The following is an 18,601-nucleotide window of genomic DNA, read 5'->3' as shown; positions in this document are numbered from 1 at the left end:
AGAGGCAAAAAAAGCATTGAGTACATTAGCTTTTTCCACATCCTCTGTCACTAGTTTGCCTCCCTCATTCAGTAAGGGGCCCACACATTCCTTGGCTTTCTTCTTGTTGCCAACATACCTGAAGAAACCCTTCTTGTTACTCTTGACATCTCTGGCTAGCTGCAGCTCCAGGTGCGATTTGGCCCTCCTGATAACATTCCTACATGCCCTAGCAATATTTTTATACTCTTCCCTGGTCATATGTCCAACCTTCCACTTCTTGTAAGCTTATAAGCTTCCACTTCTTGTAATCATCTTAACTATTAAAACATCAAGCTTGGAATGCTAGAATTATCAAACACATTTCACAGTATATTCATTGTGAGACTTTGTGTTTTGAACTTCTAGATCATTGGGCTAAGCAAATTAGATACTCTTTTCTTTTAAGAAGATAAGCACCATTACTTAAAAGACCATTAAAAGGAAAGAGAGAAGGTGACAAGGGACTGGGAGGTGAGAAGAGACTGTGTGTGTGTGTGTGTGTGTGTGTGTGTGTGTGTGTGTGTGTGTGTGTGAGAGAGTGAGAGAGAGAGATATGCTCACCAGGAAGAACATTGCTGGAGGAATATCAGTGGGTTGGGAGTCTGTATTGAGCATTAAACTTTGCTAGTGATGTTATTCTGCACCTGGCAATTAAAGAGATGCTGACTATGTCTTCACTGCCAGAAAAGGTGGATTCTTTTAGTGGCATAGTTTACACACCTGAGCTACCCAGTCATAAAATCCTAGTGGAGACAAGGCACCTGTAATTTTTACTGTGAGGAAGCTAGGTGAGATCAGCACTATATTCTCCCCACCTGCGGTTGACCTCGCCTAGTTTACCCCTGTAAAACTACAGTGCCTTGTCTCCAGTAGGATTTTACAGCAAGAGGTAACACACCTTAGTTGTCACATGGTGAAAACACACCTTTTATGGCAGTGAAGACAAAGCCTCTAGATCATTGGCTCAAACAAGTGTTACCACTGGAAAAAACAAGGAAGAACTTTTTAAAAAATGAAAACCCTCAATGGAAAATTTTTCTGAGAGTGGTCTCCATGTATCAAATGACCCCAGCTGCCATGGTGTTCACAATTTTATCATGGTTCTCTGCACAAGTCTAGGGAAAAGTTATAAACACAGGGAATAAATGGATAAAGGGAAACTTATGAAATGATACTATTCATGGTAAACCAATCTTTAAAAAAATACTAGATTCATCATGAAAAGTGGAAATTTGCTTATTTAAAAGGCTAAAAATGTTGCTTTTTTGTTTTAGCCTGGCTCATTAGAAGAGAACACTTTGTCATATCATGGGTGAAAAAACAGACCAGTAAACTATGAGCTGCCATTATTTTTACAGCTGTCACTCCAGGCTGGCCCTGGAAGAGACTTGTATCACAGGAAAAGCATAATAGTAATAGAGCTTGGCTATGAAGTGCTGGCCTTTCTACGTTATTATTTCTAAGATAATTGAGAAAGAATAATCTAGTACTAAACCAGTATAACATTGCCATTGCTATATGCTCAATATAATGCTAAGTTCACCAGACTGTCTTTCTGGGATACTTATATATTATGTATTCAAGATGTCAATGATAGCATTAGGCTAACTGACCACTCAAAGACTATTTGGTTGTTATCCTCTGAATACTTTAAATACAGAAGCAGTGCAGTGATTATTGTATTCGAGCTCAGAAGTGCATTCATTTAAGCCTTCAGTACATATATAATCCATGTTTTTTATATATATTTGTTTTTTAGTGAGTGATGGAATAAGCTACACTTGCTTTTGGATGGATTACACTACATACAAACTGAAAATTATACCTCCTTGCAAGGAGATGAAAAAGGCCCTCAAACAATCCTTTTCAAACAGCTGGGGAGCAAAAAGCTTCTGAATGGATCATGCTTACAGCAGACCATTAGTTGAATGGGATCAGCATTTCTCCTGCTAAATAATCTGAAGTTAAGGATCTGGAAAAGAGATTTTTGCAGAGATGACCCATTTACAAACTGGACTTAGTCCAGAGACTATAGAGAAAGCCCGTCTAGAACTGAATGAAAACCCAGATGTTTTGCATCAGGATATCCAACAAGTCAGGGACATGATCATCACCAGGCCTGACATTGGGTTTTTACGTACAGATGATGCCTTCATCTTGAGATTTCTCCGAGCCAGAAAGTTTCACCAAACAGATGCCTTCAGACTGCTGGCCCAGTACTTCCAGTACCGCCAGTTAAATCTGGATATGTTCAAAAACTTCAAGGCTGATGATCCTGGGATCAAACGGGCTCTGATTGATGGATTCCCTGGAGTGCTGGAAAAACGTGATCACTATGGCAGGAAGATTCTTCTGCTTTTTGCAGCTAACTGGGATCAGAGTAGGTAAATGTAGATAGTGTACTTATATATTTATACACACACAAAACCTGTTCACTGTTGATTAATGACCATATTTTAGGCAGTGAGATCATTTTGATAAACATGTATTCTAAACATGAGTCCATTTCACTAAAGCCTTCATCTAATGTGATTGTCTATCATTTCTCATACCCATGCCACTGAGGATTTACTATACATCACTTCAAACAGGTAGCTCATATTTTTCCAGAATGTTTGCAGATTTAAGCCAGACAATTGCCTCTTGCAATAAGTACTTTAATACCTATTACACAATAACTTTAGTTATGTCAGACATGAGCCGAACAGGTTGAGAGCAAAAACCTGATAATTTGTCACCACATGACAATTCTCGTATGAACTGTGATACATAGGTGTGATGGGGCACTCTATTCTACTCAACCCCACCCCCTCCTGGCTATTCTGGGGATTAGCTCTTCCAGGCCGATGCCCCTTCCTGCAGTTGCACTCCATGACTCTGTCTCTCTCTCACACTGGGGCCCCTATCTCAGCCCAGGAGCTGCAACTTCCTCTTCATGACTCAGCCCTCTGGCCAGGTCACTAAGTGGTTTTCCCTTCCAAGGTGGAGTACTTCAAAGTCTTTCTGTTCAGGTGGCATTAGGCAGTCCTCACACCTGACACCCTGACCCTGTCACTCCTGCAGTGACTCAGGCAGTCTTCTAGTTCACTACCCCTAGTAGTACCACTCTGTAGTGGTTGGTATGGGAAATCAGGCCAACCCTCTAATCTTGCCTGGCCTAATTCAACCCCCTCAAGACCAGTGTGTAGAGTACTCCCCATTACAACAGGGCATTTACCTTACCTGTTCTGGCTCCACACCTCTAGGGGATACAGTCTTGGTTTTAATCATTCCAGAAAGTACAGCCTCTGAATGAAATATTCACAAGAACGGCATCTTAATTTCTACACACTTTGGTGCCTGTGGGTAAGTCAGATATTTGGGAGATACAATCAGGCAAAGGATATTTTCATATTTCTGCTATAATGTGTTACAACCAAAGATCTCTTCCAACCCCTAAAATAAAATGATATTAAAATTTAATGTGACTATTTATTCAGCTCTCTCTACCCCTTTGAGGTGGTATAGACATATATGAAAGGGGCAGATCTGGAATGTTCTTCTCACAGTATCTTTCTCTTCTCAAGTCACTCCCCTGCAGTTCTTCTGCCTGCAAGATGAGGTTGAGAAACTTAATAAAATACAGGATTTTAATGCAGGGTAGCTCAAGCTGCAAAAGGCCAAATTCAAATTTTGAACTTCCCAAAGTTTGCACTGTTCTGTTCCAGGGATTTGGGATGGCTCATTATAATGATAAGGCCCAAAAGCAGTGTAATCTATATCAGGATTAAGATTTTAACCCAAAAACTCAGTGCTGGTCAGATGGGGGGGTTTGTTACTCCTGGGGGAATTCTGTGCAACTGGCCATGCAGAATTCATGTCACGCACAGATTTCCTTGCTTCGCTGCAGAAAAATGACTTTCTGATGGGGTAGCAAAGGCAAGTCACAAGAACGGTCCTGTGCCTCTCCCCAGCAGCATGGGTGCCCAGAGCAGTTGGTAGAGAGTGAAATCACTTCCGGGGGGCACTCTGGGGCAAGCTTGGCCCTTTCGCTGTGTCAGTGTTGGGTGCAGCCAAGTACATGTCCCCAAGGGGGGTGTGTGCAGGGTGATTTCCTACCTCCATTCAGCCAGTGGCCTATGCTTCCCACTGTCAGGCTGGAGCCTCCACATTTATTTACTGACCATAACATTTGCAGAATTTTAAAATATTGTGTGCAGAATTTTTGTTTTTTGGGTGCAGAATTCTCTTGACTAAAAGTATGTCTTTCAAACTCAGGAATTAGTAGGCAAGTCTAGAGCTGTGCCTGTATTTTGCATTTTTTGAAGTTTTTTTGAACATCTTTTTTACCCATATGTTATCATGTATGAAAAACTTGATGTCTGTGTCATTAACCTTTGCATGTGCAAATTCAGGATAAATACATTCAGCTATCTTATTCTGCATGTGCAAAAGTAGTTTATTCACTTTGGGTGACATCTTGGCCCAAGTGAAGTCAATGTCAAAACTCCCATTGACTTAAATGTGTACATGGAATATGTACATTTTTGCCCAATATTTGTAAAGTTGAGTTTTTGCCAGAAAACAGATGCCCTTCTCCCCACCCTCCGAAACAGCTATTGGCCAAATATGTGCTGCCATGCTCAGTCTCTTTCAAGTAGGTGAAATTTTAATTTTCTTAATTAATACATATATAGGGATTAACAAACCTGTGTTTATGGGTGGGCACTGTAAAAAGGAGGGTGAGCAGTAATTAAATGTATCAGAACAAGAGTTTCCAAAGCACTAAAGCGTAGAAAATAGAAAATGCAAGTTGAGGATTGGAAACTGTCTACAACTAAATTCTATCTGTGCTCACAAGGTCGATATTTTTAATAAACGCAGAGAGCATAATGACAATAAGATGAATTTCAGCTACAGAAAAATCATATTGGGCCCATTTGTAGCAGGGGTCATAATGCAACACAGCCAGATACCTACCTACTGGAATAGACCATTTAACTATCTATTTTCTGATCATGCTGAGTAAAGTTGCCTCAGTAGATGTTGATTTTCAAAGGAACAGGTAGAGCAAAGTATAAGTATCTTTGTCAGTGTTTTCTCCTTCTCAAAAGACAATACCATTATTCCTTGTTCGTGAAGACAGAGGCAAAAAAAGCATTGAGTACCTTAGCTTTTTCCACATCCTCCGTCACTAGGTTGCCTCCCTCATTCAGTAAGGGGCCCACACTTTCCTTGGCTTTCTTCTTGTTGCCAACATATCTGAAGAAACCCTTCTTGTTACTCTTGACATCTCTTGCTAGCTGCAACTCCAGGTGTGATTGGCCTTCCTGATTTCACTCCTGCATGCCCGAGCAATATTTTTATACTCCTCCCTGGTCATTTGTCCAATCTTCCACTTCTTGTAAGCTTCTTTTTTGTATTTAAGATCAGCAAGGATTTCACTGTTAAGCCAAGCTGGTCGCCTGCCATATTTACTATTCTTTCTATACATCAGGATGGTTTGTCCCTGTAACCTCAATAAGGATTCTTTAAAATACAGCCAGCTCTCCAAGACCCCTTTCCCCCTCATGTTATTTTCCCAGGGGATCCTGCCCATGAGTTCCCTGAGGGAGTCAGAGTCTGCTTTTCTGAAGTCCAGGGTCCGTATTTTGCTGCTCTCCTTTCTTCCCTGTGTCAGGATCCTGAACTTGACCATCTCATGGTCACTGCTCCCAGGTTCCCATCCACTTTTGCTTCCCCTACTAATTCTTCCCGGTTTGTGAGCAGCAGGTCAAGAAGAGCTCTGCCCCTAGTTGGTTCCTCCAGCACTTGCACCAGGAAATTGTCCCCTACACTTTCCAAAAACTTCCTGGATTGTCTGTGCACTGCTGTATTGGTCTCCCAGCAGATATGAGGGTGACTGAAGTTTCCCATGAGAGCCAGGGCCTGCGATCTAGTAACTTCCGTTAGTTGCCGGAAGAAAGCCTTGTCCACCTCATCCCCCTGGTCCGGTGGTCTATAGCAGACTCCCACCATGACATCACCCTTGTTGCTCACACTTCTAAACTTAATCCAGAGACTCTCAGGTTTTTCTGCAGTTTCATACTGGAGCTCTGAGCAGTCATACTGATCTCTTACATACAGTGCAATTCCCCCACCTTTTCTGCCCTGCCTGTCCTTCCTGAACAGTTTATATCCATCCATGACAGTACTCCAGTCATGTGAGTTATCCCACCAAGTCCCTGTTATTCCAATCACATCATAATTCCTTGACTGTGCTAGGACTTCCAGTTCTCCCTGCTTGTTTCCCAGGCTTCTCGCATTTGTGTATAGGCACTTGAGATAACTCGCTGATCATCTCTCTTTTTCAATATGAGGCAGAAGCCCTCCCCTCTTGCGCTGTCCTGCTCATGCTTCCTCCCGGTATCCCACTTCCCCACTTACCTCAGGGCTTTGGTCTCCTTCCCCTGGTGAACCTAGTTTAAAGCCCTCCTCACTAGGTTACTAAGTACGTAGCCTATAAAATAAATTGGAACCTCATGCCCTTGCTTCTTCTTTTACCCAGTACTGTTTCATTTACTGAGTTCCAAATTCTTTCAGTGAAGAGATACAAATGGTGCCTGCTCCTTTTATGTCCATGTCCAGGTCCCTTTCCCCCACCACAAGGTCCAATTCCTGTAACTCCATTGAGCTTCTCCTGATTTAAGTTTACAGTGATGTGAGAGGAGAATCAGGCCCTTCGTTGCACAACTTAGGTGCCTTGTCTGAGTTCAGAACAACACTGATAGCTTTGAACGATCATCTTAGTGCAATGCAAATGTTTGTTACACTTACCTAATGGAATTGATTACTATGCAGCTTGTTCCATGAAAATTAGTTACATCCCCAATACCACTTCTGATGTGCATCTCAATATCTTACCAAAGAGCAGAATTCAGCAAATACTTCATCGGAGTAGTGCAAATGCATTACACAGTTCAATACCTGAGTTCAAAAAAGAAGCAGGCAGAAGACGAAATTAAACCCTTGCTCTTGGATGACTGCCAGGGAGATACTACATGTAAAAGAATAAAATCCACTAACCTAGAAGATGTTGCTGTCTTCACTTAATTCCTCTTCTCCATCTACTTTCAACTAGAAATGTGTGAGTAACTGATTTTTCAGTGTGCTGGTCAAACCAAGAACTTGGAAAAATTCCATTTCAAGTCCCACGAAATAGTTCATTGAATCCAAAACAAAATGTTTTATTAGGTTTCAGAGTAACAGCCGTGTTAGTCTGTATTTGCAAAAAGAAAAGGAGTACTTGTGGCACCTTAGAGACTAACCAATTTATTTGAGCATAAGCTTTCGTGAGCTGTGAAGTGAGCTGTAGCTCACGAAAGCTTATGCTCAAATAAATTGGTTAGTCTCTAAGGTGCCACAAGTACTCCTTTTCTTTTTGCAAAATGTTTTATATCATTTTCAAGGTCTTTAAAACTTTCTTTAAAAACAAAATTGAACTGAAATTTAAAACAAAGTTCATTTCCACTGAAAAGTCAAAATGTTTCATTTAAAAAGTGTCGAAATGAAATGTTTCAACTTTTTCAGGATTTTTTTTCCCGGCTGCAACAATTCAATAAATTCCCCACAAATCTGTGAAATGTTTCAGTCAACCTGAATCTGCATTTTTGACAAAAAAAAATTTTGGCTGAAAATTTTCACCCAGCTTTAATTCTACCTTTAATTCTTTCCTTTTCTTTTCCCCTCCAACCTGTCTCGTTTTCTCCATTTTGTTTATTTTATCTTCTTTCTTGCCTCTCTCTCTTTAATCTTAATGATGTGTTATGGTATCTTCCCATTTTCTTCCTCTGGCTCTTCCTTTCTTCTGCCCCTTGCTCTCCAACTCTATTATTCCCTCTTCTGAAGTTTCTTTCCGACTGTTCCCTCCAGGTACCTGTTTTTCAACCTGGACTTTCCTTCTTCCTCCATTCCTACCCCTTTTTCCTCCACCTCTAATCTTGACCTATCCTCCTAGGAAACAGCTTCTTAAGATTTGTGAATATGAAAGATTTGTGAATATGGTTTCCTAGGCCAAATCTCAATTCTCTGTTGTGTAAGTGCAAACAGGAGCAAAACAGTTTAAGCTCATAAAGAAATCTAAAATCTTTCTCCAAAATATTTCTCAAAATTCATTTCAAAACTGTAATAAAAAGGAGTAAGCTCTGATCCAACAGAAAAACTATAGAAAATTGCTCATTCTAATCCAAGCGATTTCTAGCCACCCACCGCAATTTAAATTCAGTTTCACTTTGTTAAAGCCCTTCATTTCTTTGGATGGAACAGTGCCTGCAATTCTGGGCAGGAAATACTGGGTGGCAATTTGAGGATGCCCTAGATAGGATGAATGAGTGAAATAACAAGAAATGAATGCCCAGCATCTTGCTATTATTCTCTACTGATACACACACACACACTTATTTTCCTTCAGTGAACGCTTTATACAGTTCATTTAAAACATAATTCATTGGTGCATCAAAATTCAAACTATTTGGTGATTTACTCTAAAAACAGTCAAAAAAGATGTAAACCCAGTATGTCCTTTATTAGATAGACACACAGTACATGATGTGCCTGTCATTGAAGGTTTATTTCTAGCAGATGCTTTAGGCTGAAGAGGGGGTCTTGCCCCCTAGTTTTTAGATAAAAGCATTTGGGTTGGATTATTTTAGTTCAGACAAAAGCATTTGAAAAGGATAAACCAATAAAGTACTTTGAGTAAAGAACATGAGGATTATGTTAGCAGACTGTGTATCTGAAAGTGCTGTAGGATACCTTGTATTTAAAGATGCTTTATGAAACCAAATTCTCTTCCAATATCTAGTTCCCAATTCTTTAATATTTTCTATGTGCTTTATGTATCTCTCATACTTAAAAATGCAACCACTGAGGATAGCTTGGATGTTAAGTTATTTGCTATAGTCATCATTTCCCGCACTTAGGCCCATATCCTCTATGGTGCCTAAATACCTTTGAAGATCTGAACTTTAGTGTTCACAGCCTGGTGCACACCTCCAAAGATGATGACTACAAGATCCCTGTTGGTCTTGGTATCTAGTAAGTGCATGACGCTGGTTTGGGCCTTATAACAGGGAAGCACCCACCTCTCACATGTGCCCCCTTCTGGTTAGGTGTGCTTGCTGTCTTTCAGTTCTGGTGACCCCTGTCAATGGTTTCTCATGTGTTTTTTCAGTGACTCAGCCTTCCGGCTGAGTCACACACACACTACCTGTATGTGAATCAGAACAGACCCCTTCCGGGACATACAGTCCACCAGGGGTCTACCTCAGTACCCCTTGGTTGGTGTCTCACTAGCCCTCCATGGGCTCAGTCTTTAAGTAGTCCTGGCCCTGGTATGGAACTATACCCGCAGGGCTCCCTCCCTGGAGACACTACCTTCCTGCAGCCCTCCCCAGGGTCACTTAGTCCCAGCAGCCAGCCAGCCAGTAGCTCCTTTGTCCCCCCCGAGTCCCTGGCGGCGCCAAGCTATCTGTAGTCCGGATGCTTTTTCAGCCATCCAGGAACACAGTCCTCACTTTTGCAGCTCCAGGCAGCAATTGACTCTGTTCTGTTCTGCAGCTTCTTTTATATGGCCTGATTGTGCCCTGATTGCCTGCTCCCTGCAGCCTCTCTAATTGGCTGTTTCTCCACAACCACTCTAGGCTGCTTGGAGGACTTCTCTTCTGCTATTTCCTGGGATGGGGTGTAGGAGGATGCTAAGGCCTCCAGCAGGGGGTTTCTGGGCCTAGTCCACCCTATCACACACCTCTCCCCTCAGACAGGATTGGGGTAGGGTTCTACTGCTGTCTTCTGCCCTGCTTTAGCAAGGTTTTCTCCTTCCCAGACTTCTGTCTGGAGAGTGTTTTTCACTGTCCTTTTGCCCCCTTTAGTCAGGGTCTACTCTCCTAGGTCTCTCTTACCTAGAGAGCATTTAAGAGTCCTTTCAGTTCACCTTTGCCTCTGGGACTTCAGGGTCTCTGCACGCCACAGTTCGTCCATCCCTGAATGCCAAGGCTCCACTTCTGTCTTGAGGTAATATACCAGGTGGAGCAGGCATTATTTCTCCTCCTTAGCAAACTGGAAATCCATGGCCAGCTGTTCTCTCTCTCACCTGAGACCCTCCACCTCACTCTCCATTGGCTCCAGCTATTCAGTTAGCTCATCAACACTTAGGAGGGAACTGATAGAACTGGCCTGACATACCTTTTTGCCTTGCGGTGACCTACACTAACCTGTTCACTGTGAGGTACAGCCCGGATTCCCACTATAACTGGCTGACCTTGAAAATCTGTCTGGGTCCCAACTGTATCCCACTGCTCCTGGGATTCTGTCTGGGTCCCCACAATATCCTTCTGTACTCAGGGCCCCTAAGTTCAGGGTAAGGTATTGATGAAGGCTGGGGCTGTGGGGAAGTGGCCCTGGGAACTGAAGGCAGTTTTGCTAAAGGAACAAGATGGCATGTGGCTGCAATTCTTAGGGTCTCTGGGTGGGCGGGCCCATGTCCTCTCCCTTCCCCCCAGGCCACTGATGAAGGGCCTAAAATTGGACAGCAACATACCCAGAGAATGCGAATGTATGGTCAGCAGGCCCAGCTGGAGAGCTGGGGCCAGAACAAAGTAAGGGGCAAAACCATTGCCTCCAGGGAAAAAGCCCTGGGGGTACGGCCTGATACCAGGACCAGGACTGGTTTAAAGACCTCAGACATGCCTGAGCAGAAGGGGCGCTCACAAGTGGTGGGTGACACACCGTTACAGACCTGTATGCAGCTATCTAATAATGGAGATGTTCAAATTGTTGTGAGAGGACGATGGGATGCAGTGTGTGTCTGTGCATCCTACTATGTGCTTAGTCATTTTGCAGTACAGAATTTATATTCAGACAAGGTTTCAAGAAATAGTCCTCCAAAGTAATCAACACTGATTTGCTGGCATTTCCCAAAAGGGGGAAATTCCAGGAATTAAAGCATTCGTGCACAAGTATGTTGAGAGGAATGACATGCAGGATAGGTGAGGGAGAAGGGAAATTATGTGTGCACTTTTTATCTTCAGAGGTATTTGTATTTCCATGGTGGGGGAAGTGATCTCACTATCTGTGGACTTTAAAATCCAGATCCTGTCCATTGTCTGAAATCTGGCTATATCTTCATGTAGGGGAATCCCAGGGATGGTGTGACCAGCCCTGTGCCACTTGCTCCAAACCTCCAAGACACAGCATAGGGGGCATGCTGGAGTGTGACTGGGGACAGGAAGCATGGCCAAAGCACCACTGTGCTGTGGCTATCCCTGACTGTTTCTGGTCTCTTTGCGGCCATTACATCCAGGATTAGTTTGCTGGTATAAACCCACTTTCCCCCTTAATCCCCACCAGCTACACTGGAGCACTGTTTTGGTGCAGCTGAGGATCTAGCCCCAAGATTTTTAAATATACTTCTTGGAATACTCTCAGGGCTGTTAATCTGGAAATATTGACTGTATCACAATGCCACTGGGGTAGGTATATAAATTGTTTACTGCGCCTTCCCATTCAATGATACAAGAATCAAGTAAGGCTGTAAATACTGAAGCTTTTATTTACCATGCTTTGGTAAAGTGTAGAATGTGTAAGCAGGGAGATGATATATAGACAACAGCCAAGAGTAAAATAAAATATAAACTGAGCTAAATATGGAATATAAATATAGTTATACCAAAACTCTTATAGTGACAGCAATACACAAATAGGTGGTTGCCTATTGTGTTATGCTTATAAAGCAGCAGTAGAATAATGCTGGCAATGCTGTGATCATTGACGAACAAGCCAGTTCAAACATTTATTATTAACTTTATTTAATTATATCACAGTAGCATTTAGGTGATCCAATCGAGATCACAGTCCCATTGTGCTAGGCACTGTGAAACCCACAGTAAGAGACTATCCCTGCCTAAGAGACCTTACACTCTAAATAGAGAAGCTAATTGGAGGGTGGGAGAAAGGAAATACTATCAACTCCATTTTACAGATGGGGAGCTGTGGCACAAAGAGATGAAGTGACTTGTTCCAGGTCACAGAGTGAATCTGTGGCAGAATCAGAAAATGAACTCAAGTCTCTTGAATTTCAGTCCAGCATTTTAACCACATGAAATATTTCTTCTCCAGCTGTGGAGTTTCTGAGCAACATTCCCTCTCTTCCCATCTCTAAAAGAAATGTACATGAGTTTTCTCATTTGTGTGCAATGTTGCCTTTCGGTCTCAGAATCGTTTTTGTACATTTTTTGAATCACCCTGTTCCAACTGAAAGTATTCTAAGTTTTAATTCCCCCTATCCCTTGCTGTCATGTATGGATTTGGGGTGTGGGGTTACACGAAAGGGAGCAGAGTAGGAGGAATGTTCTTCATAGCTAGAGGGACTGAATGAGCTGTGTTGCCCACAGACAGCAACACTGGATGAAGCCTTTGATATAGAGCAGTTAGCCAGTGACCAAATGAGTTCCTGGAGGTCAAAGCCCCCACCCAATAGCCAATGAGGAAACATGCTAGTCACCGCCTCGCAGTCATCTGACTTAGGGAATGTCCCATGGAGGACTGTCCATAAACTCTGTAACACACTTGTTGGTGATTTTCAAGACCCCCCTATAATGGGTTGGACCCCCTTTCTAGGGTGCCACCTGATGTATTGGGGTTTCACTGAGCCTGCCTGTTCCAGTAGCCTTGGCTCCCTCTCCCTGTTTTGCTGAATCAGGCTCTCCAGCCTCTGGCAGCACACACACAGAGGTAGAGATGCACCAGCTGTAGAATCACACAGGAATCTGCAAACAGCTCTCTATGGGAAGACTCAGCTAGGAAATTGCCCAGCACTCAAGTGCAGCTCCCCTCTGGAAAGTACACCCAAAATAATATTGTCTTGCACCCTAGAGAAAGCTGTACAACAGAAGCTCATAAATTCACCCCTCCCTCAATGTGGAGGAAGATATGCACAACGTCTTGCCCCCCACCCAGTTATAAATTGCACAAACTGGGTTTTATAATAAACAAAAACAAGTTTACTATCTACAAAAGGCAGATTTTAAATGATTATAAGGAAGAGCAGACGAACAAAACAGATTACTAAGCAAATAAAACAAAACATGCATACTAAGCTTAAGATCTTAAATAGATTGGTTTCAAGAAGTAATTTCTCACCATAAATGTTGCTTTGGGGCAGGATGCAGAAATTCTTGAAGGATAGCTACCCTGCTTGCATCTTAAATCTTTAGACACCATATTCACAGACCAGATCCCTTTTCCAACCCGGGCTCAACTCTCCCCATCGCTCACCCACCTTGTGTCTTTGTTTCTTAGATCTTTCTAGCTGTCATCCCGGGTGGGGATTCAGTGAAGAGTGAACCTAGATCAACTTACTCCCCAGCCTTAAATGGAATTTACCTAAGGTGGCAACCTTTTGTTTCCCAGTCTTGACCTCCCATTCCTTTTAGTGGAAAATCCCTAGACGTCCAAGATGGTGTTTAGTACCAGATGACATGACCACCTAATCTTGTAGTGTCAAAGCAACGTCCAAGCTTCTCAAGAAGGAGCAAGATTAGTATCTTCAAAGTCTTATTGTTTCTTCCTAATGGCCCATCAAGGCTGATGGCCTGCTGTCTGGTGGGTGTTTCCCAAATACACACAGAGTTGTAATTGTTATATCGTCAATATTACTAATTTTAGATACAGAATGATATGTGTATACAAATTGGATAATCACATTCAGTAAATCATAACCTTTCCAATGATATCTCACATGACCCATCTTGCATAAAACATATCTTAGTTATGCCATATTCATAGCATAACAATATTTCTATGAAGAATATGGAGTGTAACGTCACACTCCCATCCCCTCGCCTCACTTGTAACAGTTTGTAACCCTGAAACAATTGTAAATCTGTGTAAAACTGAAATGCCAAGTTAAGGACCTACCTACCCCCTAATATGTTATGGAATTTATGGATAGCAGACAGGACATCATCCTAGCATCTCTCTGTCTTTCTCCTTCTTTGGATCTCTGAATATGATCCAGCTGCTCAGATCCTTATGAAGCTGGTGGGCAGTATGAATTCCTTACTCCAGCCACCGCCTTTCAGGAAATAATAACATTTCCTGAAGAGACAATCTGAAATGGTTCCTTTTGCCATCTCATAAACCTGGCCTAGGATTTTGCTTATCATAAACTACTAATATAAATATGTCTGTTATAATAAATGGCTATTTTATTATCATGAAATACCTAGAGAGATTAAATTAGTTCGTAGGCTAATGGGCAAGAAAAATTTATGGTGGGCAAGTGGAGCTATGGGATACCTCACAAATTCTTCATTTCTGGAGACCATGGATCAAAGCCTACGTACTGTAGATCACAAGTTAACATTAGTTTGTTGAGGTCAACCTACTCCTAGTGAATGTTGGGCACATCACAAATTTACTGCATAGTTTAGCACGAATGGAACACACATATTCCAGCCAGTGTGTTCTTAGTCAGTAACACTGGCCTTTCCTTTCGCTAAACTCTCTCTCTCTCTCTCTCTGTATACACACACACACACAGAGGGAGAGAGAGAGAGAGAGAGAACTGATTAACTACAGTTTTACATCCACAGTAAGGGATTTATCTATGCAATGATTGTAAAACATTAAGTTTAAAAAAATCATCAGTCATGTAGTATCCTTGTTAGTTATGTTTAATATAAAATATTATTGAAGTTTCTACTTGTGGTTGGTGGAAATTTGAAATGGGCTGAAGCAGTCTAGTGGTATTGATTTTGTCAAAACCACATTGATTCTAATTTTAGTTTTGCAAGCCCTAAATGACTCATAATTTTGATTTTGAATTTATGGCTCATAGGAAACAGTGAAAGGTCCCAAATATGGGAAAGATAGAAATTGCCATATTGAATCACACCCATAGTCCACCTGGTGCTATAGCCTGTCTGTAACATTGGCCAACACCAGATCTTCAGAGAAATGGGCAAGAAACCTGCCATAGTCAAATATGAGTTAATCAGCACTCTCCCCGCCCCCCATGGATGTCTCATCTTAATGCCTAATAATTAGAGATAAATTGGCTAAAGTTAGAAATACAGTTAGGGCTAAATGCTCAATCCTGTCCCTACTGCAGTCAGTGAAAGTCTTACAACTGACTTCAGTCTAGATGGGTTTATGGCCAAACCTTAAAAGTTAAGTGCAATGGGCCTGGCTGCAAGCTGTGGCATTTATGTATGCAAATTGACATTTCTTGTGCAGGCACAATGAAGGAGCAAGCACAGTGTCGTTTTTGTACTTATTACACTAAATGTCTTCTTTTAAAAAGTGCCATATTATGTCCCTATGGGGTCAGTGAGTTCCAGTTGCATAAATTCCTCTGAGTGGGCTCACACCCCATTCTGGAGAAGGTTGCAGAAATGATGTAGGTGTATCCTTCAGATGAGATGTTCAAGTTTGGTGCTTTCAGCCTTCCCACATCCAGCCCAGAGCAGCTTGGTTTAAGACTTGAATCCAGCATGGATCATAGGCTGAGAAGCAGCCCTAAATTGTTTCTTGGTGGTCTCTATTCAGTGGAGATTGAATTCACCCCTGTACAGAAGGATCACATGAGGCCTGTTCCTCATGTGTGTCATGCTTAATCTTAAGAGCTACAGCGGCTTGAATGGAATTTAAATAGTGCACAGGCCCTTGCTCAGGCACTTTTGCATGGGGGGAATTTCAATCAGGGTGAGAAAGGGTATAGTAATGGAAAACAGAAGGGATGAGACCTATGGAAATAGTTACACTTTAAAATCAATAAAATATACATGGCTTGTTGTATTTTAAAGTAAATCATTTAGACTTTGATGCCTGAATAAGCCCCTTTCCCAGTAACATTGGATTGCGTTATCCCAGGGCAGATACAGTAGCTCTTACATCAGTAGCCCCATTGACATCTGTGGGATAAAGGATCAGGTCCACAAGTAACAAAGTGCTAGATTGTGCCATCCTTATTAATAGTGAGTAGTACCATGCTCCTAGTATAAGGCCATTAAAATCTATGGGACCACTTAAGATACTGTCCAACGTGAGACAAGGTGACAGAATCCAAAGCATATCTATTAATTAGCCCAGTGGCTCTCAATCAGGAGTACATATACCCATGGGGGTACACAGAGGTCTTCCAGGGGGTACATCAACTCATTTAGGTATTTGCCTAGTTTTTACAACAGGCTGCATCAAAAGCACTAGCTAAGCCAGTCCAAACTAAAATTTCATACAGACAATGACTTGTTTATACTGCTCCATATACTATACACTGAAATGTAAGTAAAATATTTACATTCCAATTGACTTATTTTACAGTTACATGAGAAAGTAAGCAATTTTTCAGTAATAGTGTGACTATGACAATTTTGTATTTTTATGTCTGATTTTGTAAGCAAGTAGTTTTTAAGTGAGGTGAAACTTGGGGGTACGCAAGACAAATCAGATTCCTGAAAGGGGTAAAGTAGTCTGGAAACGTTCAGAGCCACTGCATTAGCCTTTCTGCTTTGGAGGTCTGGGCTAAAATACATCTTACTGAAGTCACAAGAGATTGAATGAATGTGAGAATTCTCAACCTAAACCATGTTTGAGTTTGTATATGATTTATCATTAGATAGCACAGCTGGCTGTCTCTGCTCAGGAGAGGCACTAGAATGGAGAAGCAGGAACTATACAGCTCAAAAACAAAGTGCATTGGCAGAGCTATGGGGAGGAAGGTTGGAGTTTATACAATGGCTGTTCACTCTCAGGACTGGCTAAAGTGAGGCAATATGTCTAGCTCACTATTTCAAAAGCATAAACATTAATCCAACAATAATTTTCCATAGCACAGTAATGAAAACTGGAGATTTTCCCTCCTGCCTCCATTCAGCAAGATAATTAAGCACATGCCTAATTTTAAGCCTATGAATAGTCCCATGGACATTAACTACAGAGACAAAGTATAGAAATGGAACTGCTCATATGCTTGAAGTTAGGTATGTGCTTAAGTACCTTACTGAAGTGGAACCTAAGTCACTGACATGTATGTCTTAAATGGAAATGAAACCAGCACACTTCCTTAAATATAGAGCCCTATTTCGTTTATACAGTACTAAAATTACAAAACGTTAGCTAATGCTGAATGCAAGTTAATGAAATGGCAGAGAATTCTGTGAGACCTCTGATTTATTCAGTTTAAATATAAACATAAATTCAAAAGCAGGGAGGCTGGGAAAGTTTTCATTCTTTGCATTACTACAGAAGGAAACTAACAAACAATATATTGGGACTTTTATCCTGCAAAAGCTTGGCTTGCTGTATTTTGTCAAAGTTTGGTATTGCAGTAAAGGTCTTTGCGTTGCTTGCTGCAGGCCTTTGAAATTCAGCAGAGGGAATGTCCTTGAAGTGCATAAAATAGTATTTTTGACAAGTCACAGTACTAGCTAGAATAAAGAAAAGTATACACCACAGTTGCTTTAAAAGATACTCCTCAGATTTTCAAGCAGCCCAAACATGTTATAAGAATGTGTTTAAATCAATAGGAGTAAAACCTCCAAGTCCTGATTTTCCATTTTTGATGTAATGTTACTGTGAGAGCAATAGAGAAAACGGGCCAGCCAACTGATATTACCAAACCCTGCAATTTCATCAAGGACTCCCATCCTATCAAATTACAGTCTTCATAAATTAAATCTTCCAAAGGGTTGACTCCACTTTTTATAATTCAGGTTTCTTCTTCCATGTCCTGTACATCCGCGTCTTTCCCCACAGGTACTTTTACAAAACAACAGCCTCAATAAATCAAGGTATGAACATGGTGACATCAAGTCCAAGATAAAGACAGTCATTTACTGGCATCAAACCTGTCAGATCAAAAGCAGGACTAAATTCTGACTTTTTTGACCATTAAAGCTTTTGGTATGAGCTCTTTATCACATCTATTTACTATATGCATTAGCACATAAGAAGCTATTTATAATTAAACAAGTGGGCACAACGATGACTTCAGTTACCTAACCTCTCTAATATTTCTCTGTAAATGCACTATGTGGGAGTGTCTTATTGCTACTGTGAAAAAAAATCATTTAGTGTTCTTTACATTGGTTTCACGAAAACAAACAATACAGCCACAAATAAAAGTTCATAAACCACCCCAAATCCTCAACAGGAAGTTTCTTAGATGAGATAAAAGTATGTATAACATAACACAAGCGCCTGGCCTATGACTGGGATCAAACATCTGTAAATCTGAGAGCACTATATTATAAGGGAACTGGTAGTGACCCCTATATTTAGGCTGCCTTACATTTTAGGTTGTCTAATACTTTTGTAATTAGTATTATTTGAGATATTCAAACAGCTGCGTTGCTTGCTGCAGGCCTTTGAAATTCAGCAGAGGGAATGTCCTTGAAGTGCATTTCCCAAGAAATATCATTCCAGTTGAGCTGAGTTATAAACTGTTAAAAAACATTATTTCCCTTCTCTCTTTTGCAATCCTCAGGAAACTTTTGGAGGTCTGTCAAAATAATAACTGAACATATTAACACTCTAAGGGTAGGCCCACACCACCACCACAGCA

General features: G+C 41.3%; 1 protein-coding gene across 2 annotated transcripts in view; it reads left to right on the top strand.

Moving 5' to 3' along the window:
* The window catches only part of CLVS1 (clavesin 1), a 145,126-nt gene that overhangs the window by 13,434 nt on the left and 113,091 nt on the right, over positions 1–18,601 (top strand). For both annotated transcript variants that reach the window (XM_048840758.2, XM_048840759.2), the window contains exon 2: positions 1,781–2,405. In XM_048840758.2, the coding sequence (XP_048696715.1) occupies positions 2,017–2,405 (389 nt within the window). In that variant the 5' untranslated portion in view covers positions 1,781–2,016. The remainder of the gene's footprint in view (positions 1–1,780; positions 2,406–18,601) is intronic.

This window comes from Caretta caretta, chromosome 2 (assembly GCF_965140235.1).
Source record: "Caretta caretta isolate rCarCar2 chromosome 2, rCarCar1.hap1, whole genome shotgun sequence".
Taxonomy (NCBI): Eukaryota; Metazoa; Chordata; order Testudines; family Cheloniidae; genus Caretta; species Caretta caretta.
Note: the sequence above shows the minus strand (reverse complement) of the source record. Positions and strands in the feature narration are given on the sequence as shown.